Source organism: Mesoplodon mirus (genome assembly GCF_964341445.2).
Source record: "Mesoplodon mirus genome assembly, chromosome: 9".
NCBI lineage: Eukaryota > Metazoa > Chordata > Mammalia > Artiodactyla > Ziphiidae > Mesoplodon > Mesoplodon mirus.
In genome coordinates this window covers 72,315,013-72,340,878 of record NC_138985.1, presented here as the reverse complement: position 1 = coordinate 72,340,878, position 25,866 = coordinate 72,315,013, and the positions used below count along the sequence as shown (strand labels likewise).

The 25,866-nt window shown below is 41.7% G+C and overlaps 1 protein-coding gene across 2 annotated transcripts in view; it reads right to left on the bottom strand.

The window, feature by feature from the left end:
- The window catches only part of BMPER (BMP binding endothelial regulator), a 255,227-nt gene that overhangs the window by 165,950 nt on the left and 63,411 nt on the right, over positions 1-25,866 (bottom strand). For both annotated transcript variants that reach the window (XM_082632885.1, XM_082632886.1), the window contains exons 5-6: positions 24,161-24,251; positions 20,071-20,153 (exon numbers count right to left, since the gene is read on the bottom strand). In XM_082632885.1, coding sequence (XP_082489011.1) covers positions 20,071-20,153; positions 24,161-24,251 — 174 coding nt within the window. The remainder of the gene's footprint in view (positions 1-20,070; positions 20,154-24,160; positions 24,252-25,866) is intronic.

Here is a 25,866-nt window from a genome sequence, read left to right as displayed (position 1 = left end):
AAAACCAAAAGTATCTTCTTTAAAAAGTTCAACAAAATTGACACACTATTTGCTAGATTAAACAGGAAAAAAAAGAGAGAAGACTCAAATTACTAAAATCAAGAATAAAAGTGAGGACATCATACTGACCTTACAGAAAGGAAAAAAATTTACAAGGGAATACTATGAACAATTATTTGCCAACCACCTAGATGATCCACATGAAATGGTCAAATTCTTAGACACACACAAACTACTGAAACTGACTAAAGAAAAAATAAAATATATGAATAGACTTATAACAAGTAAAGAAATTGAATTAGTAATCAAAAATCTTCCCACCAAGAAAAGACCAGGCCCAGGCGGCTTCACTGTTGAATTCTACCCAATGTTTAAAGAATTGACACAAACTTTCTACAAAGTTCTTTCAAAAAATAGGAGGGAATATTTCCCAACTCATTCTATGAAGCTAGTATGATCCTGATAAAAAACCAAAGACATCACAAGGAAAGAAAACTATAGACCCATATGCCTTACAAATATAGACTCAAAAATCTTCAACAAAACATAGAAAATTGAATCTAGCAACATATAAAAACGATTATACACCAAGTGAGATTTATCCCAGAAATGCAAGATTTGTTGGTTTAACATATGAAAATCCATCAATATAACACACCATATTAATACAACAAAGAACCAAAACCACATGATCATCTCAATAGATGCAGAAAATACATTTGACAAAATCCAACACCTCTTCATGTTAAAAGACTCAATGAACTAGAAACAGAAGAGAATTTCCTCAACTTGATGAAGGTATCTACAAAATACTAACAGCTGACATCATACTAATGGTGAAACGGGTTGGCTGATAAGATGACAAGAAATGCCTTTGCAACCACTTTCTATTCTTTCCCCAACATTCAATTTTTGAAAATTTTCAAACCTTCAGAAAAGTTGCAAAAATAGTACAGTGAACACCTACATGCCCTTCACCTAGAAGTACCAGTTTTTAGCATTTTGCAATACTTTTAGCAAGAGGGAGACCATTTAATTTTTTTTTAACCACATAAGACTCATATGTAGACACTCTACTTTAATTTAAGTAGGTACCTCCCAGGCCTAAGAACATTTTCCTTTTTCCATTATAACCACAAGTTAACTATCACACTCAGGGAATTTAATATTAATGCAATAGTATCATCTAATATACAGTCTATCTTCAAATCTCCTCAGTTTTCCTAATAATGTCTTTTACAGTATTTTTTTTTTCAATCCAGGATCCAGTATTGTATTTAGTTTTCATGTCTCTCTCATCTACTTTAATCTAGAACAGCTGCCGAAATTTCTTTTTTCCTTCAGAACACTGACATTTTTTATAAATCTAGACCAGAACTAAATATGAATTTGTCTGATACTTCCTCATGATAAGGTTCAGGTTAAACATTTTTGAGTAGAGTACCACATAGGTGATGTTTCAACTATTACTTAAGATGGCAGGTTTGTTTTTAGAATGGTGGTGCTATTTCTCTATTTTTGTGCAAACATGGGGAGGAAAGCTATCAAAAGCCTGTTTATCCAAAATTCATCTGCATCAGTAATTTCTCAAAAAAAATCACAGAACACCAGGCCTTAAAATGGCCATAACTCAAAGCGTCAGTTCTCAGTTCAAAAACAGATAAGCCATGTGAAATCCATATATTTACATGCACTAAAATTCATGATTTGGTCTATACAAATCTCTGGGGATTTCTTAGCTGTCAGCTCTTCCTTTCATTAAATGGATATGAGTATTCATTAGTTGCAAGCATAGTAGGGTTTGAGGTACAATGCTCTACTGTGGCAATGGTGAGCCCTTTCTTCATCCCATTATTAAAATCACTATCCACCCTATCCAAAACATTTTTATCCTCTTCTCTGATTTGTGCTTTTTCCTTGGCACTTTTCACCTGCTAACATACATATTTTCATTTATTTCTCCTGGTTGTTACCTACCTCCCCACTGGAATGTAATCCTCATGAGGGTGGGCAATTTTATCTTTGTAGTTCACTGTTATACTCCCAGCCAGGCTCTCAGTTCTAGCGGGTATGCAATAAAAATTTTTAATATACAAATGAGTGAATAAATGGATGGATGGTTTCCCCTCCTGCACTGAAATGTGCCAGAGTCACAAGGGCACTAGAGACTGGGGATATCTGAGCCACACAGTTTCCTTTCAAATATAACTTGATCAAACTGTCCCTAAACCTCTTTTCCACTGTCACTTCTCCACCTGGGTGCTCAACGTGTGAGTATTATGAGATATATGGGTTTGTTACAGAAAAGGATTACAAATGGGTCATTTAGTAGATCAGAAAAATGAACACAGTTATTAACCAATTAGTGACAGACATATACAAAACTCTCACAGATCTTGATCATGAAGTTCTGGATATGACCCGCTCCACTAGAGGGTTTGTGGAGGTCTCCAATTCACTTCCAACCATGTTTACCTTTGAAGTTCTGAGGAAGCGGAAGAAACCAAAGGGATATTTGAAAGAAGGAAATAGAGGAAAAGTGAAAAAAAAAACAACTGAGAATAAAATGGGTTCTCTGTGGCCTCCTTCCCCACCACCAATCATGTCTTTTCATCACCCCGAAGCCCCAGGTTTACGTATAGTTCAACATCAGCCTTTAAAACACATTTGGTTTCGTTCAATGAGGATTGTGGGCAGGTCAGGAACTAAGCAGTCAACAGACTGAATACCATCTTCTCATCTTGACTATAAAGTCTAGAATGAAGGTTCCAGAAGGAAAGGCTCTTTCAGAGAAAGGGGAAACTGATTTCAGGGGAAACTGATTTCAGGCAAAATATCCTCTCTCTGAAGGAACTTGGAAGTTCTTGTCAAACTATATCTTTTGCAAATACTGGAATAGTATAAACCAGTAAGTACAGAAAAATCTTTTTCACATTAATAAAAATTTGGAAGTACAAAAATTATTACATAATAAAAATAAGGCCCAAGAACAAACCTTCGTATAGTTGATTCTTTTTTATGGGGAGAAGACATATCTTGTTAAAGTTTAAGGTTGTTGGTTTTAATCCAAAACTATCTTACCAAACTTCAAACTAACCACAAGACCTTCCTGACTTAGAATTCTAAGTTCTCATTCACCAGACGGCATGCTCTGAGTCCACAAAACCCACTGTGAACCCAGGTGAACTCGAAGTCAAAAAGAGACTCATCGGGCTCCCCTGGTGGCACAGTGGTTAAGAATCTGCCTGCCAATGCAGGGGACACGGGTTCGAGCCCTGGTCCGGGAAGATCCCACATGCCGTGGATCAACTAAGTCCATGTGCCACAACTACTGAGCCTGCGCTCTGGAGCCCGCGAGCCACAACTACTGAGCCCGCGTGCCACAACTACTGAAGCCCACATGCCTAGAGCCCGTGCTCCACAACAGGAGAAGCCACCACAGTGAGAAGCCCGCGCACCGCTACGAAGAGTAGACCCCACTTGCCACAACTAGAGAAAGCCTGCGTGCAGCAACGTAGACCCATCGCAGCCAAAAATAAATAAGTTAAATAAATTTAAAAAAAAAAAAGAGACATCTCCTAGAAACTTCCACCTTGAGTTCTGACTCTTAAGCTGCTGACAACAATTTTATTTTCTCTCTGGGAACATGTAAGAGAATGGTAAGAGGCCGCTCTATTGTTAGAAAGAATGACAGTGTGAAATATATTTACAGTCATTGCCAATTTTATGTTCGGGGACTGAGAGCAGGACGGCAGAGAGGAAAGAGATGTTGAGAGCTCCTTGCTAACCTCCACACTATGAGTCTCAAATTCCTGAGAGAGCCCCTCTGACACCAGAGACTTCCCTTCTGCTGAGGCCTTCAAAACTTCACCTTCTTGGAGAGAAAACAAGTAAGACAAAAGAAAGTTGTTTGGCTTCTAAATTAGACTGGCCTCTCCTCTGAAGAGCTGGGCAGCCGCTGCATCAGACTCTGACGTCTGCCAGGCTCTCGGCAGCCGGAGGATCATATCACACTGTTTGGCTGCACAAGCCCATGGTAAGCACTGCTCCCCATGTGCATCCTGCCAACAACAGCAACCCCACTTACCATTCAGCCTTGACCCTGTGCACATGTTCATGATGTTCTCAAGGACTCTGCTAAAACTGAACAGGAGAGGTCTCTTGGGAGGCTTTGTGGATTTGTAAAGATAGAGGAGGTAATCCAACCTGTCCCCATTAAATATTCAAGTTCAGAGTTCCCAAATTTTGAGAATTCCTAAATATCTACTTCCAAAGAAGGAAAAGCATTCAAGAACTAATGGATCTGAATCTGTTCTGACATTCCCACAAGTCACCATTGAAAAGTGATCAGTGCTTGTGTTTGAGGGCACTGGCCAGACTCCCAGTGGGGTCGAGCTGACCTGGACAGCAACACAAGGGCTCATTTATCAGTGGGTCTTCCAAATGCATAAACGATTTGATTGTGTTTTCCAAATTAAGCAAGATAACTCCATAAATCTTGGGCAGGGTAGTAGTCAGAACTTTCACAAATGTTCATCAACTGTCGGTAAATACCAATTAGCATTCTGAATTCTTAGAATTATCAAATTTTGATATTGTTCATTCATTCATCCATTCAGCAAATAATTGTTGAGTGCCTACTATGTGCTAAACTCTGTTTTAGGTATTGGGGATACAGCCATGAACAAAACAATGTCCCTGTCCTAATGATGCTTATATTCTACCAGGGCAGGAGGAAGATAGTGAGAAAAGAGAAAGACAGAGGGCAAAAAGCAAGCATATCAGATGGCGATAAAAAAGCTATGGAAAAAATAAACAAGGTTGGTTTGAGAAGGAGTGTCAGGTGGCAGAGGGAGTTGGTAGCAAAATAGAGTCACCATTTTATATAAATTTATTTATTTATTTTTGGCTGTGTTGGGTCTTCGTTTCTGTGGGAGGGCTTTCTCTAGTTGCGGCGAGCGGGGGCCACTCTTCATCGCGGTGCGCGGGCCTCTCACTCTCTTGGCCTCTCTTGTTGTGGAGCACAGGCTCCAGATGCGCAGGCTCAGTAGCTGTGGCTCATGGGCCCAGTTGCTCCGCGGCATGTGGGATCTTCCCAGACCAGGGCTCGAACCCGTGTCCCCTGCATTGGCAGGCAGATTCTCAACCACTGCACCACCATGGAAGACCCGAGTCACCATTTTAGATAGTATTGGTGGGTTATGAAAGACCTCACTAAAGAACATTTGACGTTTGAGCAAAGCCTCGAAGGAGGAAAAGGAGCCAGGCATAGGCATCTGCAGAAGAACAGTCCAGGCAGAGCTTTCTACAAATACAAAAAACCTGAAGTGAGTGTGTGCCTGGCATGTTTGAGGAATTTCAAGGAGTCCAGTGTGCCTGGAAAGATTTATGTGAGGGAGAGTCTTGGAAGATGAAGTTGGGAGGGAGCTCTGGCTTTCACTCCAAAAAGAAGGGTTGCCATTGGAGGATTCAGAGGAGAGGGAGGCAAACCCTTAGAAAGGATTACTCTGACTGGGAATTAACGACTTCACCTTCAGCCTTCTTTCTTGGCACAATATCCACTGGGAAGACCACACATCGAATGTGAATGTGGCATGTGGTAGTAGTAGGCAGGAGGGAAGGTCCTGTGAATGTGAATGTGGGACGTGCTCCCTCCTGACCTGGCAGCACTGACTAGACCTACGATGTCCGACGTGGTAGCCACTAGCCACATGGACTATTGAGTAACTGAAATGTGGTTAACCTGAAACAAGGAGTACTGTAAGTTTGAAATACACACTGGACGTTGAAGCCTTCGTATGAAAAAAGAAAAACGAATGTAAAATGTCCCATTAATATTTTTATAATGCTTATATATTTAAATGATAATATTTTGGATACACTGGGTTAAATAAAGTGTAGTATTAAAATTCTCTTTACCTGTTTCTTTCTTACTTCTTTTAATGTGGCTACTAGAAAATTAACATTTTTGCATTTTTAATTTTTTATTAAATTGCATATGTGGCTCACATTATACTTCCCTTGGACAGAGCAGGGTTAGAGTGTTACTAGAACAGTGCTTAGACCTTCCCATTATAAAGGAGCAACAGATAAAGGGTAGCAGCTCCTTAAGTGAAGAGAAAGAATAACTCAGACTGCAAAATACTGTCTCCCAATGGACAAAAAAGAAAGGCCCTAGAATTTGAAGGCAAAGAAGCAGCTTCTTCATGTAGCCGACTGTGTAAAGGGCAATAATCAGACACGAAGGAGCTACCTGGTAGGTTTCTCCTCAGAAAACCAATCCAGGAAACTAATTTAAAATGTTTAGGTTTGGGACTTCCCTGGCAGTCCAGTGGTTAAGACTTCGCCTTCCAATGCAGGGGGTGTGGGTTCAATCCCTGGCCGGGGAGCTAAGATCCCACATGCCTCAGGGCCAAAAACCAAAATATAAAACAGAAGCAATATTGTAACAAGTTCAATAAAGACTTTAAAAAAAATGTTTAGGTTCGACATACAAATGACTGTCCTAAATTCAAACAGGTTACCACTGAAAGGACTATAACTAAAAATTATTCCACCCTGCAGGAAAGGGAAGGCATCTACTAAGTGCTGGTTACTAGGCAGGACACTTTGTACATATCATCTCATGAAATCCTCAAAACCTGGGACTTCTTTAACTTAAAAAAGAAAAAAATGGGGGTGGGGTGTTCTGGCTCCAAAGCTCCAAGGTTTCTCTGAAATCTTCTATTTCATTTCTACAACAAGAAGCAAGGAACCTGTATCCTTTTTGTTTTGCATTAAACTCTTCATGCAGGGAATAGCTTTGTAGGTCCTGTTTTCTAGAGCAAGCATACTAGAGATGGGGGAAGAAAACATAAGGTTCCTGAGTATCTTTTGCCAAGAAGTAATTCCCCATTGTATGAACGAAGAAAGTGAGGTCTAGTGTATCCACTGATGGAAGAGCAGAGCTGAATTAAATCCCTGCCCCACTGACTCCAAAGACCATGCCCTTCCACCAGGGCCCACTGGCCAGATCCCAAGTAAGATATACAGAACCCACGGTTGGCCACTGACTCTGTTAATGCTCTGGTCATGGCTACCCCCACCCCATGGCAAACTCAGGCCTCTTCTGTACCAACATTTGGACAACGCTTGGAATGGGGAAGCAATAAGGGTTAACATGGAGAAGGAAGCAACACCCTCACATCTGCACAGGCCTCGAGGAACAAATGCTGCTGAAAAGGCCAGGGGACACGCTCTCTTCTTAGAGAACCTCAAAACTCTTCCAGAAAACCATCAATCTCCCACTGCCTGCGTTTATACTAATATGGAGGCACGTCAAGCTACTGGAATGACTTTACATCTCTGAGCTATGAATCTAGGATTGTATAATAATTGCAGACACACTAAGCCCGACCCATTCATCAACGTAAGTGAGGAAGCCTGCAGCTGGAGTTCTCTTCCTGACTCTCACTGCCAGCTGATTTTACCGCCTTACCCTTGCCTTGGGGTGAAAAAGAAAAGATTCCTCTGCTTCCAATCATTGTTCTACAATCAAAACCCGCAAGTCCATTTAAGGAGCAAAGAACTTCATGTGATCCAAAATGGATGAGAGTCTCTTGCTCCTCATTCTATAGACATTTTGGAGGCACCAGACATGTCTTAATATTGCAGAGAAGCTTTATGGTCAAACAGTCAAAAATAGCTTCTCTTCATAGTTTTTTAATAAGTTGTGGCATAGCTAGAACAATAGGTAAAGACTTTTTGCATTTTTAATGTAATTTATAATAATATTAACTATTTAAAAATGTTCATCATTGTGCATTTGTCAAAACTCATAGATATGTATGCCAAAGGGTGAATTTTACTGTGTATTAATTAAAAATTAATTTTTTTAAAAAAGTAAAATTTAAAATGTGGTGATGATAATCTATTAGTATATTAGAAAAAAATAATTTCTATTAACTGGTATTTTGAGTCTGTCCTATAACTTGCTTCCTGGGAAAATAAAGGCCTTTTCTGAGTTGGGTAATTATGAAATTATAGAACTGGGAAGGCTCTAAGAAGTCCTTGTTTTACTTATGGGGAAACTGAGTCTCAGGTTACTGGGAAGGTTCCAGGTCACATAACAAGCCAGTGACAGAAACAGGGCAGCACCCCAGGTCTCCTCACACCCAGACCGGTGGCCTTTTGCCCACAACAATGCCCCCTAAGGGATACAGAACACATCTGCATGCCTAAAACCACTCAGAACAATATAGTGTAGTAGCAAAAGCAAAACTTTAAAAAATACCAAAAACTTCATTGCACTTTTCCTAGTGCTTGGTCAAACAATTTTACTTAAAGATAGAAGTTTAGGGTCAACATCCAGTTTGATTATAAACGAAATCTTGCTTCAATATATGAAAATTTTTGTGTTGGGAAAAAACCCTATTCCAGCCTGATGTTTTTCTGGCACTTAGCGGGCTGAGTTATTAAAGACAGCTGTGTCCATTGTTTATGAATATTATGGATGCTGAAAACCTAATAACAAAACCAAAATTTCTCAAGAGTTCCCTCCCTTTCCTTTTCTTGAACTTGAAACTGAAAAGAAACATATTTCCCACCACTGTCAAGACCAGTCACTCCTGTCATCTACCAATCACATTCCTCAGCTCGGATCAGTGAGGAAAAAGCACCCTGGCATCAACACAGCTCCACAACAAAAATGTGAAAGTGTATGAAAAACTTATTTTGTCAAATTAAGGCATGAAAAAAATAAAGATATGGATCAGTATTAATGATGTGGTGAGGGTAGTTTTTCATACTCATTTTGAAATTAAAATGTAACTTCTATTATTGAATTTTAGTGCTTAAAGTATAAGCCCAGGATACTCCTTCATAATGAGTAACTGACTTTATTGATGTTTGACTACATTATAAATTTACTCTGACCAAAAATGAAACTGGTACCTTTCCCTCCCACTAAAAGAACGTCATGGACAAAAACTATGGCCTTTCTTTTTATTCACCGTGAATACAGGGGTTTTTTTCTTTTGTTTAACACCAGCAATATTCAGAGGTTTCCAAAGTCCTCGCACAGAACATCTGGAACATAATATTTTTAATCATGATCACATTATCTGATTCTGTTATGTGTATCAGGAAGAACAGAAGAAAGGCACTAGAGCAAAAAGAAGCCCATAGAATTATGTGATAGATGTGTTTGACACTGGATATAAGTCCAGGTTGTTTGTACATTTCATGGTGCTCCTTACACAGAAGGTTCACCCTGCTCCTGGAAGCCTGTCCCCTTTCCAAAGAGCAAAGTCTGCTTGATATATATTTCCAGCTGGCTCTTCTGAACCACAGCTAGAGAACTTAGGTGGGTTTAGAAAGGATGATTCACTGCTGTGACTCAGTGTAGGCTCAGAGATGGGCTTTAGAAGACAAGGTCGAATGTGTGCATTCCCATTCTTCCCCTGTGTGTTTGTGGTCCAGCATCCTCCTATCTTTGGGAGGACCGTGCTGCCTGTGATGTAAATACGTTCCTGCTTACACTAAACAAGTGGTACCATTTAAAATTCCACTCAAAGGGAATGGTGGTAATTGAAGCCATTCACAGGACCACAAAAGCACTGCCACCCTCCAAACTGAACATTCGAATGACATCTAAAAGGTGCCAAAATGTGCAATCAATTCATTCAAAGGATATTTTGTGAATATCTAGCAGTACAGAACTCTGTGACGGTTATTTGAGGAGAGACCAAGCTAGCAATGAAAATGAATTATGCTACTTTACTGAAACAGGCTGCTGTATCGAGATACTGATGGGAATGGAAGAGGGGCAGCTTAAGGAGGACGGGAAATGACAGGGAAAATGGAAGCATGAGGGAAAGGACAAGGGATGGAAGAGTAAAGGGGGTGGGGGGAGCTATGAAGCAGAAACAAGGAAAGGGACAAAGACAGTAGCAGACCCACAGATACCAGTTTTTAAAAAAATTAATTTCCCTAGGTAATAATGGACAAAAAGACAAAAAAGTTCAGGAAATATTCTAAGATACTGTAACGCTCACATTTTATTCTATTTTACTGACAAAATGGGATATTTCTTGTACAGAACAAATGTATGGACACCATGGGGGGAAAGCGGCGGGTTGGTGGTGGTGGTGGGATGAATTGGGGGGTTGGGATTGACATATATACATCAATATGTATAAGATAGATAACTAATAAGAACCTGCTGTATAAAAATAAATAAATAAATAAATAAAATTCAAAAAAAATAGGCTATTCCTTTAACATTCACTAATGTTTCCTCTCTCTTCCTCCTATGCTGCAGGAAGACGCATTCTTAGACTTGCCGTCATCCCGTGAGGCCTTGAGGAGTCGGAGCTCATACCACCCCCATGCCCCAGCCTCTTCACACAGCTACTATGAAGTCTCCTCACCCGTTCCTTTAAAAATGCTTCAGGTTGGAGTCTCTTCCTCTTTAGATTTATCATAAATCCTTCACTTCACCATTATCATTGAAAGAAAAAAGTGAATACTGAATGTACTGTCTTCAAAATAGAAATGAAGACCCAGGTAGGAAGGTACAAAGTTCTAGATCATAGAACTCATCTTCCAGAACATGGATACTCAAATCAGAGAGTGTAAGACTAGTCATTTGGTCAAATATTTACTGTTTCCTACGTGCAAGACACTGTCCTCGAAGATGTGAGGACACGATGCCTGGCCACAAGAAACTGAACATCCAGAATGCAGAAGGAGGAGAGGTAGGAAGGGATGGGCGCAAGAGCCCCAGTGGAAGATCAGGACTGGAAAGCAGGAGGGGCCCTCGCACTCTGAGCCAAGAGAGAAAGGGATGCCTGAGAAGACAGAGAGGTGGGAGGCTACAGAGCCAGAGGCAGGGAAGAGCCACTGTAGAAACTCAAAGAGTAATTTCCCTTTAGTGTGGAGGCAGGTCCAAGTCACCGTCTCACAACGAAGGAGTCAGAGGTAGGAAGAGAGGAGCTTAAGCAAAGAAAAGTCTTGGACCAATTAAACTGGGGAGCTGACAGTGTTGACTCGCTTTTTTCTTAGTTGATATGTCTGGATCAAGATTTGAGGAGAAAAGATTGGAAGAAGACATGGGATTTCAGCAAACTCTGCCATTATCCAACGTGCCATATACACACCAAGATCAAACTGCACACACAGCACTTTTTTCAGTGTTGTTTAAAAACACACCTTAATGTAAACAGCCGAAGATTATTATCCTTCATACACAGACTGCAAGAGAACTTTAACCACTCAACAGAAAAATGAGAAAAACACAATTTACAGAAGAAACACAGTTGGCTAATACACATACGTAAGACGCTCAATTTCAGAAGAAAGCATTAATGAAAACAATATTCTCAAATGGAAAAAGAGTTTTGGTGCAGGAAGATATACACCTAGGTACTGCTGGAGAGGACATTAGGACATGACTTTTATGAGGTATTTTAGCAACACACACACACACATACACCTTAAACTGTTTGTATCCTTGACCCACTAATTATACATCTATGAGTTTAGTCCAAGGAAATAATCAGATAAACAAGGAAAGATTAATTTTCAAAGATGTTTGTTATACTATTCATAATAGTGCAAACTGAAAACAGTGTTCATTTTTAATTCCAGAAAAACGATTAAATAAATCATAGTATACTGATGAAATATTATGCAGCTAATAAAAGTTATTTTTCAATGACTTTTTTGTGTGTGTGTGGTAGGCGGGCCTCTCACTGTTGTGGCCTCTCCCGTTGCGGAGCACAGGCTCCGGACATGCAGGCTCAGTGGCCATGGCTCACGGGTCCAGCCGCCCCGCGGAATGTGGGATCTTCCCAGACCGGGGCACGAACCCGTGTCCCCTGCATTGGCAGGCGGACTCTCAACCACTGTGCCACCAGGGAAGCCCTCAATGACTTTTTAATGAAACAGAGATATGTTCACAATATGTTAAATGAAAATAACCAGAATGCAAAAACTGCATACAGAAGGTGATCCTACCTAGTTATATTACTATATGTGAATATGGGGAAAAAAAAAGGTTGGAAGGAAATATATCAAATCATGTTAACAGTGGTTTCCTTTGAGTTGTACAATTATTTCTATTTTTCAATACATTTGGACTTTGTATAATATCATATAGCTTATAGTTGGCACATATTATCACATACTGGGCACACACAAAAAATGTTACAGGATGGTTTGATTTGGGCTTATTTTTAATAAATACACCCAAGTCAATAGATTGTAATTGTCTGGAAAGAAAAAGTGAAATCCTCTTCATCTTTGAGCACTCAATACCTAATACACTATCTAACACATAGCAGACACTCAATCACGTTAAATTAATAAACAACTGGCTGGCTCTGAAGACAAGTGATGGATGAAAAGATGGAAGAATGAATGGTTGGAAAGTTCTTCAGTCTTTAGTAAAATCGGTATTTTTCCTGGGACTTTTAGGAGATGAAAGGGGTTCATCATGTGACAGACCTTGAAGAGAGTAAAAGCAAGAGGAAAAAATTCCAAGGAATGATCTTTGCAAAGATACGATGAGATGAGATTTAATCCATGGAGCTTGTTTTTCTACCAACTCTCAATATCCATTCCAAACCTCACTCAAATTTCTAAATGTATCTGCTTCTTAGATGGACAGGAGAAAGCAACTGCTCAAAAGCAATTACACAGTTGCCCCTCTATTCTACTAGGAGGATGAATTTACATTCACAGAACCACTGAAACTCATGTCTAGCTGAACCCAACTCCTCTATATAGTCTCCAAAGAGACTGATGCTTCAACTCCATCAATGACTAGTACAAGGAATAGACAGGCCCCACCAGATTAACATTTATTTCTATCCACCTTTGGAAGTGGAAGCACTGAGCATGGCTCTGTCCCAGCAACTATCACATTCTCTTTGTATAGTCATAATTTCTTGGCGAAGAGATGCACACTATAGATCACAGTGTCTCCATTCTCCAACTGGTGTGAAGGTAACAGATACGTGTTCATCATTCACTCTGCCATCATTGTGACATATACTTAGGCTGAAGGCCCAAGGCTGGAATCTGGTATGAGTTTAAACTTGCTGAGACTTGTGAACTTCAGAGAAAGGAAGTGTAATTCACCTTTACATTGTATTAATAGCCCTTGCACCAAAATTGGGGTTCTTTGTAGATGCTCACATCACCATTATTTCTCCCTCGAAATATTTGGTTGCTCTTCATTCCATAGATTCAAATGGCATATCCCACTTTCAAATGTCTACAAACAACCATACGTAGTATCTCAAAATGACACTGGTTGGTGGCAGGGAGAGGGCAGATGGGATAGGAATGACATGTGACTTTATACTCAGGCAGTTCAGGATTTCAATTCTTATTAACTTTTTGACCTCAGGCAAGCTATTAAAATTCTGAAATCTCAGTTTCTTCGTCAAAAAAAAAAAAATGGGGCTAATGCCACCTAGGTTACAGGACAATCTTGAAGATTAACATTAAAGCGCTATATGTATCTGGCACAGGGTATACACTCAGTAAAAGTAGCTATTATTATCAGTAATCCCTCTATGGATAAATCATTTGCTGATCTCTTTTCAAACTGTGTGTTTTCCTATAAATGCTCAAATGTCATACATGAAATTTCCTTTCCAACTTTTTCCCTATTAGGATCATTTTTCAGATGGTGGCTCCCTATGTAGAAAAATAACTTTACAGGATGCTACAACTATAAACTATATAAAAAAAAAGCATAAGGAACTTTAGAAACCACAAAAAATAAAGACATATATGGGGATTAAAATTCAGGGTTTGGCCTGAAAATACATGAGACAGGGCTGAAACAGGATTTAAAATATACAACAGTTATTCCCAATATTTTTAACATCAAAAAATTAAGCCTCCTGTTGATTGCAGAAACTTACTGAAAGTACTCAACTAGTAACACAGATAACTCAACCAGACTCGTGAAGGCTTTAGGACAAGCCTTGAAGTTCCCACCTCGTTAGTTTCCACCAATTCTAAACTAGTATATCATGAAAATTGCCCAATCCAAATCAAGTCCTTACATTAAAAACTCACCTTAATCCAGACCCCCACAAGAACCTCACAAATATCCTACCTTCATCCTCTTCCTTCCAAGATATTATTTTAAGGCTCCATCAAGGTAATCATCGATGACCACAGTAAGCAATAAAGTCAGCTTTGCCTTCTTTTGGTGCTATTTTCAAGAAGCAAGAATTTGACACCCCTATAACAAATAGCTGTACATTTATGGAGTCACCCTGAAGGGAATGGCATTACAGTAGACCTTCCAATAGAAGGCTGACAGAGAAATCACAATTGCTCAGATTCATCCTAACATAAAACCCCAAGATTCCGAACCTCATGGTCTAACCAAATGCAGTCAGAGCACCAGCCACTTTTCTAAGCAAGTTGGAGACCCCTCCTAGTGGCCAAGTGCTATCCAGCCCTTAAATAAAAGGCTTTTTTTTTTTCAATCGACTGTTCAAAACCAAGACCTTTTTGTCCTCAGAGTGATGGTACAACCACAGTGCAAAATGGAACACTGCAGCAATTACATCAATATTTCAGACTAGTTTTGCAAACTAGTCTGAAGGTTTTTGGCCCACACTGCTTAGAAAAACTGCCCACATTGATCTAATTCACTCGATAATTGCTCAGTTCTCCAATTTATTGCCCGGATGTGGCCAAATTTCTCCCCATGGACAGGGAAGATATAATGACAGTCTATCACTAAAATGCGCCAAATTGCGCAAATTACCAAAAGTAAGGCAGAGGCCGTGTGAGAGGATTCAGGCATGGAGGGTCCCAAATTCCCATGTCAGAGAAGCAGCGGTGTGGCTGGTAACATGTAACTTGGACTGCCCCGACATCATGTGACCACAGAAATGACGAGCTGTCCCACTGTGTCCTATTACAGGGAAGTACAATCTGAAGCTGGACAGACTGGAGCAGGGAGAGGTAGGACACATCTCCCCATATTTCAGGGCAAGGTCAACTCTGAAGGTAGAGAATTACAGTCTCTTTTCAAAGCTCTGCCACAGCAAGTGGCCCCGGTCACTGGCAGGTGCTTCCGGCCACTGCATCCTCCTGCTGCCATGAGGAGTGGGAATCTTTGAGGCTTAGACAACACTTTTCAAACAAGACATCCTCAGGGGAGTCATCCACATTCCATACAAAGCAATTTATAATAAGTACTACAGCGGCTGAACATAAACCCATCTTCCCTTCAGAAATGGAAAAGACGAAATGTGCAGGGGGCAGATATCGTAGAGAGGGGAGAGAGAGGTGGTGGGGAAAGAAAGGGAAATCAAAGTCAGCATTCATTCATTCCTGAATTCAGCAATTATTATGAAGATCCATTATGCACCAAGCACTGAAGATACAAAAGTCACCATTTTACCCTCACAGAGTTAAATAAAATCATCACACGCACAAATATGTAATTACAAATCATTTTAAATGTTTAGGAAGTAAAGTATGGGTTGCTCTAGAGGGTTTAGCAACAGGACCTGATCTGGTCTTGGGGGCCAGAACAAGCTTCTGGAAAGAAGGAATGCTTGAGCTTCCAAGTGCAGGATGAGCGGGCATTACCTAGGTATGCAGCACCAGGAGATGGAGCAAAAAGGAGAGAAGAAAGAAAAAGCAGCCTAGGTAAAGGCCATGAGATATCAGACCAGGGCTGCCCAAAGTTTATTTGTTAAAGGAATCTTCTAGAAATCTCCCTAAACTGTAGATTTCAATTCTGGGTCTGGGGTAGGGCCCAAGCTTCTGCATTTCCGACAAGCTCTGGGGTGAGGCCAACACTGCTGGTTGGGTGCATGCTTTGTGTAGCAAGGATCTGGAAGATCTGCCCAGAGGCCAGAGCAGAGAGAACGAGGGAGGGTCAGTGATGAGGCCAGAGAGCTTGGCAGAGGTCGGACCACACCAGGCTGTGCAGAGCATCTTAAGGAATCTGGTCTAAGAGGAATGGGAACCATGAAGATCTGCATTTCCTTTGTTCTCTCCAAGGAACCTTGCTAGGAGTTTCATATTCCCTGGGAGACAGCACTTTGCAGTATCTAAAGTGTAAGTGAGAGCAAAGGTGTTTATGGACTTCAGGGGTTCTAAGAGCCAATAAAGTACAGCTCCTTCATCACAGACAGCCCATTAACAAGCCATGTTTATTAGTAAAAATCCTCAGAACTGAATACGCCTTTGTCAGCAAAAGTGATCTTGGCCGGTTAATTTGGCTGGTTTTGCAGACTGAGGACTTGCCACTCTGTTTAGAGTGTCCTGCGCCTCTGTGGGCTTCCCTGCCTTCAGTAAGCGATTTCCAAGGATGCGGAGCCCACAGGGTTCTTAAAATAGTTTGGTAAAAGAGAACACAAGCACCTCTCGTTGGCACTTTGGTCTTTAGCCTTACAAGCCTGAAGACGTTGGCTTTTCCAGAGATGTCTGTGCCAACTGCCACCAGCCTGTTCCCTGAAAATTTGATGAACAAAGGCACAGAGAACTGTTTGCTGTTCAGTTAGGCAGGTCATAAAAGCTCAAGCTTAAACGAGGTAGAAGCAGCCAAGTGCTTTTAACCAATTGCTCAATATACTTTATAAACTATTCTTTGCTTCTGCCATAGGAAAAAAGCATCTTCTTTCGTTTTTAAAATGAACACAGGACTCATTCACACTGAACACATGACATGAGGAATGCACTCTGCTACGACTCAGACAACTCTAAGGAATAGCTAAAGGAACTCAAGTGTTCGCCACCCTGATTAGTACCAGCTCTACGGAGAATTCATTCTCTTGACTCTGTCATTATTTATAATAGGTAAATGGGGATGATACAGTTTGACAAGTGATAGTGAAGCACCGCACTTCCTATGTGAATCATGATGTTACTCTCACCTAAAAATCAGAGAAGCTCTGCTTCTGTAATGGGTAAGAGCGAGTGGTTGTGAAATCCTCTCCAGATAATCTCCAAACATTAGCATGTTCTGAACTGTCTGGAATGCTGTATATACTATCCTGACCTAAAGCAAGGATGTAAAATCATGTGTAAGGCATTTGTTCCATCATCCAGGGAGTCCATCTCAGTCAGATGAAGTGTCTTTCTGGTGGTCTGCCTGTGTCACCACATCCCAAAAACATGGGTAGACAGATTTTCACAAATTTAGAGAGTGTAACAAAGGGGGCTAGAGGTACAATACAATTTTCATGGTGTATATAATATCTACTTGAGACGGGGTTACCTTGAAGAGTTGGCAGTTCATCCATCAGAGATGGGTAATATACACTAGGGATGCTTTACACATCATGACTCCATGGGGTATGCTCCAAGGCAAACAGTAATCTAATGAGAATGGGCTACCTATCTAACAATAATTATTCTCCCAGGCAAGAAGGGCAAGAAGGAGCTGGCCAGCTTTAAAGGGCAGAATGGTCACAGTTTGGAAGGAAAGAGATTACTGAGAGAGATTAGGGTACTCCACCACAAGATAGAGATACGAAAGCAAGCAAAGAGTGCTAGCTAGCATCACTGAGCGCCCACAGTGCTGAGAACAGAGGTGAGCAAGGTGAGTGTAAGAAGACGTGCCTCCCTCCCTGATGGAGGACCCAGTCTAACACAGAACAGGAAAATAATCCAGTAACCGTGCTACAACGGGGCAAGTGCTCACCTGGAAGTGTGTGTGTGCGTGTGTGCCGTGTGTGCACGTGAGGGAAAGATGGCATGTAAGCCAGCCAGTGAGAGCCCTGAGCCTCAGGAATACAAATGAGAAAACAGTTGCTGCTTCTGCCTGGAGGGATGGAGTGGTCAGGGAGTTGCTATGGGTGGTGATAACTGACTTTGAAAGGCCAAGCACTGACCAGGTGAAGGAGGAAAAGAAAGGGATTCCAGACAGGGGCAGTGGCATGAGCAAAGAAGAGGAGGCATAAGAAAGTAGTGGGTTCAGGGAAAAGCTAGTGATCCAGTGTTCTACAGATGTGAGTAAGAATACCTACACGGGTACGTGTATGTACCTATATACATTCATATTCAGAGATATAAAAATATTGATGTCTGTGTATGTACCTATACACATTCATATTCAGAGATATAAAAATACTGGTGTCCTTGTTTGTACGCACATATAGGTACCCGTATACATACACATATATGTTGTAGCCCACTGTTGCTACCCCCCCACCTCCTCACACCCTCACGCACTCCGAGCCTCACGGGGCCAGACCCAGACCGCACGTTTGCAATATTGCCTTCTAAACAAACATCTGCCCAGTTGCCACCCTCAGGACAGGGCCATCTGCTGCTAAAACATTATCTCTTTCATGAGTGTACTACATCAAAAGATCGCAAAATAAAAGCATATTAAAAACCAATTTATTTTAATAACAAGCTGCAAAAAAGAAAGCTTAGGCCTCAAATTTTTGTATTCACAAAAAGGAAAACTGTTCTTATGACCCTCCCGATACCCAAGCCAACTCACAAATGTCCTATCCCCAAGCAAGAGCTCCATGGTCCCTTCTCCTTGTGCTAGTAACGCACAGACTGACGTCAGGGACACAGTCAACACCATTAGCTGCCCCTTACATGCTGAGGGTGGCAACGTGGAGAACTAGAAAGAGTAGAGGATTAGGAATATAGGAATGTAGGAGATTAGAATATAGGGATATAGAAAATAATGTTGAATATAGGTCTGGAGGAACTCACGAAGCAGGAAAGCTTGGGCAAGCAACCACATCTTTGGATTTTTCTTTCTTCAGTTGAAAATGAAAGCAGGACTTGCAGGGGCCTGAACTTGGCCCTCCAGTGTGTTTCATCAGCGCGCAGTGTGTTTAAAAACACATGGAATCTGAATGTCTTGAGTGCATTTGAGTATGTGACTACAGATAGATATAGATATAGATATAAATATCCTCTCTCTCTTTCCCTCCTCTCCTTGCTTTCCTCCTTCCCCCTGCAAAAACCATCACCCTTGGTCGTGTTTACTTTAATGTGGACTCCCTAGGTTGTGTATGCATATGTGCTATAGGATGGGGGAAATATTTTGGAAAAGACATGTAGAGAAATGACAAATACTATGATTTATGATGATCCACATATGATTCTGCTTTGGTGAAATTAGGATGCTGAAGTTCCCTGTGTATTTTTTTAATATTCTGAGATGAGTACTGTATGTTCTTTATTACAAAAGATTAAAAGCTTAAAAAATATATGGTTGTACTAACTCCCTACTGTAAATAACTTGGAGCAGCGGTTTAAGACTAGATTCCCTATCATCACCATCACCACCAATGAGTTAACTCCAAATTTAAAAGACATTAATAAAAAAGATCTCTTTAAAATTATAAAATTAAAATTATTACACCAAATTCCTTTTTGCATTCCTAAGCACTCTGAAGATATCCTTAGCATATGAATTACAAATCAACAATGCCTAGAAAGGCAAGTCTATGGTTTTGTCTCACTAATCCCTTCTCCGCCCTGAACCCATGGTTTAGAGGCATTTCCTCCTGTCCGTTCCCCTCAACATAATTGACCAATCCTCAGATCAGCTTCTCTCCGAAGCAAGCTGCATTTATCTCCATCTGCTTCCCATTTGACTGCACTAAAGAACTCAACAGCTGCCTAAGCAAGAAGCTTCTCAGGCCCAACGAACAGAGAATCCGTGTCTTCCCAAAGAAGAATGTAGGTGGAGGGAATCAGCCTCTCTCCCTCACTCTTTAGACCAGTGGTTGTCAATCAGTTTTCCAAGACACACACGGCAATGTCGGCAGACATTGTTGCTTGTCCCAACTGAGGGGCTGAGTGCTCCTAAAATCCAATGGTAGAGGCCAGGGATGCTGCTAAACGTCCTACAATGCGCAGGACAGCTGCCACCACAAAGAACTACCCAGCCCAGAAAGTTAACACCGCCAAGGCTGAGAAACCCGCCTTAGAGTGATGAGCTTTTTCCCTTGGTTCCACATCAGGAGGGAGAGGAGGAGAGACCATAAGGAGACCTAGGGCCGCTCTTGGTGAGTCCCAGCCACAATTAAGCAGAAGGAACACCCTTGGAACATCCAGGGCAGTACTTACAACACAGGAACACTTGGTACATTTGTCTCCTTCTGGCTGAAACTCCTCCCCTTCTCGGTACTGCACCCCCTCAAACACACAGCCTGGAAAGCAAAGAAGAATTTCGATTTAGGGCAGCAGCCTTGACTCAGCTTGACACTATCCTTCTATCCACTGTGCATCCATCCCCACCTTCACCCCCGCCTAGCACAGTGTCCTTTTCAACCAGAGAACAAGACTGCTTCATGGTAAAATGATAGATAGATAGATAGATAGATAGATATAATATAGATATAAAATTATATATATATATATATATATATATATATATATATATGGAATACAAAAGATTGACATGGGTCCAGAAACCCTAAGATACTAGAAAACAAGTAAGACAGTGTAAGCCAGGTCAGCCTAAGCAGCATCAGTGCAGGGTTCTGAGCCCTGCAGAACCTGAGGAGCTCACCAGGACTACCCTAGCCACAGCCAGGGAACCAAATCCCAGAGGGGTCAGAAGAGGCAAAGAGAAGGTCAAGCAACAGAAGTCATGGATGAGCTAAGGAGCAAATGACATGAAGAGCTGCCACTTGGAGAATACCCAGAAGTGCCCCCAACCTCTACCAGACCCTTCACACCCCTGATCTCACTCCATCTTCAGTGAGCCTACAAAGCACAGACTCTTATCCCTGTCCCACGGATGAGGAAAACATGGCCTAGAGAGAGAAAGCAATTCACTTAGCTGGGCAGGTGGCAGAGCTGGGATGTGAACTCAGCTCTGACCCACTGGTCGTACCATACAGAGGGTCAGGCACCAAGACAAGAAAGGACAGAGGCAAGGCTGGAGGTGCCACACAGGTTCTCAGTCCCACCCTATATGCTGTTAAAGGGCCTAAGATGCACCCCCACTAAGTTTGGCTAAATATAGGACCAAAAGCCCAGGAGGTGTCTCCTATTCAGAAAGACGACCAGGTCCCTCCTGTATTCTCAAGTGATCTCACAGGTGACTGGAAGCACAGGCTGGCCAGCAACCCTGTGTCACATGGGCCATGGAAGGACCGTCAGCTAATGGCAAATCCACTTCCCTCAGGACTGTCCTCACGAGGTACTTTGCCAGAATAGCTGAGGTCACTTTCCACATAGTAGACAGTGCTGGAAGCAGCACTTCCAATGGGTGAAACTCAGCAAAGGGGGCTCTTGTGAAAGACTGACTCATGTCCCTGAGAACAGGTGTTCAAGGCCTGTCCAATGAAGTCATCAACAGAACCCACCAAACTCTCAAAGCAGCTGGGTCCTGACAACGGGAACATCTGAACATATGAGCATTGCCCATAACCACCCGACCTGGCCACTGGACCTACTCATTTTAAAGCTAGATATGGAGCCCTTTGTTCAACTGAAAGACACGGGGACAAATGCTACTGAAGCTGAATGGCTGAGTGAACTGTGGCTTTAAGGTCTTTCTGATGCCCACACCCAGAGCCAGTCAGTCATCAGCCACTTCCTGCTATTCCCTTTGATGCAGGGAGACTTGCTAAGCTTGGGACCCTCCCAGTGGCTCTATCTCAGCACCGTTAATAATGGCAGGTGTCCAGTCATCTCTTTTCAAAGGACACTCCCAACAAAGGGTCTCCAATGCTTTCATATATGTTTGCACCACTGGTTCTGTCATACGGATTGCCAGACAGGTTAACTGCACAATCTACATTTGACAATTTAAATAAGGAAATTTTCAATGAAAATTGCACGCAAACTGTTCCCATCACAACCCAACCTCCTTGAGCAAACAGTCAGATGAAAAGGAAGGAGCAGACAACCAAAAATGCCCTGAAATCTGTTTCAGGAAGAAACTGACCACAAGCTGTATGTGTTTGTCATTATGTGGAATACCATTCCATGATCAATGACAGATGCCAGTCCTTCTGAATTACAAGGATAATACCCCAAGGCTTCGCTTAACTGTCCCTATCTAGACTTGGCTGAGGGCTCCTTCCCAAGACACAGGATAATGCATTCTGGATGTGGTCTCTTCTGAGTCTTCTGATTTGCATCCCAAAGGTTGGCCTTTGAAATTAAGGAGAGAGAGTAAAGTTGATTCTTGACCCCATAACCCAGGGCACAGTGCCTGCCCAGGTGTCAGGGGGCTGGTGTGTAGCACTGGCAAGCTAACTTTTAAAGATCTGCCTCCTAGGGCATCTAGACCCAAGTTGAAAAATTATCACAGTGTGGGGATAGGGGGAGGTAGTACAGTATGGGGCCCAAGAAAGAAAAGGGGCCAGACCCCAAGCCCACCTTTAGCCCTTACTCACTCCTGGGCATTGGGCAGGTACTTATCCTCACTGAGTCAAATCTCTTCCTGGATGAACTACAGACAGTACCTCATCCCCCACTGGGATGGCGGTGGGGACTTAGCGTTATATTATATGAAATCACGGAGCTCAGCCTTTCCTTCCTGGGAACTCAACTCAAAAACAAAGTGAGAGAAGCAACTGCTCAAATATGATAACTTCAACTGCTGAAATAAATTCACTCTGCTGTTTGTATATGCACACTTTCAAAGGCGGACTAAAAATATGATTATCTCCTAAGTGAGAAGGAATGTTATATATGCCAAGTTGATTCTATATCAATAAAGCAACAGTCTACTCAGCAGAACTGAATTAATATTTAAGAGCTTCGATACCTTTTAAATCTCTATGGCATATAAAATTTGCTCTGTTATCAATCTCAAGCTTGGCTGTGTACAGAGATTTTCTGGAAGGCCTGAGTGTCGCCCTCAGAGATTCTGATGGAATTGGTCTGGGAGGCAGCCTGGGCATCAAGATTTGTCTTTTAAAACTTCCCAGGTGATTTTCATGTGCAGACTAGAGTATTAGTGAGCTAACCTAATAAACACCCCTTAGGCATTTTAGAGGATGGTTACATGATGTAAAGCATTCAGTGCATTCAGAGGGGAAAAGTACTCAAGCAAACTCTGTGTGATAGATACAAAATAAGTGAATTATGGAAAGAATTATTTTACTTTCAACTGGTTTCTGGCCTTCACATAAGCTTATCCAATAATACAAGCTTCACAGAAATCCCAGTGTGAAAAGGAAGTTTGGCTCAATAAAGACTGTCCAGGGAACCCAGAAAGGTTAGAAGTAGTGGAGAGAGACTGTCCTTATTGTCATTCAAAGATGAGGGAAGGCTGGACTCTGGAAGGGCCCTGGTCTGCGCACACGTCAGAGTGTGTGGAGGGGAAGGGACCAAGAGCTCATCTTCGCAAAGCATCCCATGGCGATGCCTTCACTAATTCCCGGGAAGGTTCGCAGTACAGAAGGCCCTTTGGAGATCAACTTCAAAAGCAAAGAGAAGTAGTTGTGAGTATGGCCTCCAGCGAGGAAAAGCACTCAGAGTAAAACCCAAAATGCAGAACATCTGTCGAAGAGCAGGGGCCAGAGGCTTAAGGGATCAGAAAAAAATCTCTCACCTCAAAATCCCCAGGCTGGTACCTAAGGGGAAGAAAAGATGCAGGAGGCCTTTGTAATCCTGTTCAAAAAAGTAAGAGGAAACACTCCACCCACTGGAAAGGAAAGATCCCTTTGCTGTCAGCTAGGCTGTGGGACCCTCTAAAAAGACAGTGGGTCCCACTCACGGCACCACGCCAAAAACTGAGACCAGCAAAGCCCTAAGCTAAATCCTCTTACGGACACAGCTCTCGGTGTTCAGAAAACATCTGGTCGCCTCATCACCAAGGCGAGCTCTGGCCAAGGTATTGCAATATGAAGCAGTAAAAAGACATTTCTGGAAGCAAGCGAAAGCCACAGCCTTTCCTTCCAAAATAAGCGTTACCTGTGGCCCTGTGGAGTGGAAAGCAGGCCTCCAGAGGCTGAAGCATCCTTGCCAAGACCTACAGCACGTTGCAGTCATCCCGGACACGTCAGAGTCCAACCGGACATTTCTATGAAAAGGAGTTTGCACTCCTAACCCATTAGGTACACAGAAGTAAAGTGAGAAAAATTCCAGTCAGGAGTGGGGAAAATCATGCATTCCTGTGAGAACCCGGAGGGATTTCAACAGTGTTGTACTGTACCAGGGAGCCTCGCCGCCTTCCCCTTCCTGAGAATGTTACCTGGACAAGTGGGGCAGCATTTTCCCAGATGCTTGGAAGGGTTTTTACAATGAACGACACATCGCACCTCAGACTCTGTGACAACGCCTTCCTGAAAAACAGAACGCCGCAAGGAAAGTCAGCCCAGAATTCCCACTGAGGACTTACTCACTTTTGGAAAGTAACCAACTTAGTAGGAGAAGAATTCAAACACAAAAAGTGCAGAGGTGGGATGGGTGTCAGGTGCAGAGATATATGGCACAAATGAGGTCTGATGGCCCCAGCTCGCCCCATCTCAAAGTGCAAATCCTGTACCTGTTATCTTCCCTGTCCTGGTTCTTTCTCTTTGACTCTAATTTCCTTTCTTTCTTCCTCCCTCCTTCCCTCTCTCTTTCCTCCTTTCTTTCTTTTTCTTTCTTCCTTCCTTCCTTCCTTTCTTTCTTTCTTTTAAATCTAGTATTTAAAACCTCCATGCTATCAGCAATAGCTAATAGAGTCTAGCTGTTCATTCATAATTGTTTTAAGTTTTCAACACTGACTACGTTTTCTGTAATTGTTATTGCACTTTAAGCCATTAATTATAAGGCACAGAGTACAAACATAATATTCCAGACTGGCATCTGGAGACCTAAATCCTCACCACCCTTCCAGGAATAACTAGACACCAGCTCTGCAATCTTAGAAATTTCTCTGGGCCTCGCAGACAGTGTGGCTGTCAGTCATCAGATGAAGAGATTAGATAAAACTATTTTAACGTTCATATTATGTTCTGTCAAAATAGATACTTTTGGTCTTAATAATGAAATCAAGGGACTCATTTGCAAAGTGATCTTGGGACTCTAGCATTTTAATGTCGATTAAAACATTTTTTAAATTAATTTTCAGAGTTGGTCTTTGAAGGATTTTTCTCTATATTCTCTACCCATTTTATAAAATGGATTTGTATGTTTGTTTGTTTAATTTTGTTTTCAGGGGAGTGGTAACGAAAGCTAAAAAACTATGTAACAATTTGACAACTAGATAATTTTCTTCATCGTTTCTGCTACCGTATCATCTCAATCCAACAAGGAAGGTTATATCCTAACTGCCTTCATATCTGTCAGACCTGAGGCTTCTACTACCAGGGGAATTTATTGTGGTCTATATCACATTTGCGAAGGAAAAAAATGCCAAAATACCAGCAACATACAACATCAAAAAAGGAACTGGGCTTTAGTTATGTAACTGAAGCAATGCAAAAAGCCCAGGATCAATTTCCCTTTAGTATCTGCAATCCAGATGGAGGATTCAGGTTACTTCCCAGCATGAATTTCCTGTCTCTGATCTTCAAATTTTCCTCTTCCAGTAAGACACTAAAAGTGGAAAATAAAGGTAAATTTTCCACCATCAGAACTCCTTCAGTACAAAGACATAAGGAATAAGCTAGAATCCAACTCAAATGGAAATAAACCAGATCATTAGACGAGCTGTTATCTGTCTAGTATCTATTTGTACCCAGTACTTGTAGGCTCAACCAGAAGTGTTTTAAATGACAGTGTTGCTTATTCTTTCGACCACCCTATGAGGTAGTACTATCTCATTTTATGGGAGATGAAAGTGTGGTCTAGAGAGGTTAAGTAACAAGTTATGTGAATGGCGATGCCCATATTCTACTCACTACGCTATACTCTCTCTTCTGTTACTGATTCTACACCCTGAGAAGAGAAGACCTTGGAGAGAGAGGTTGC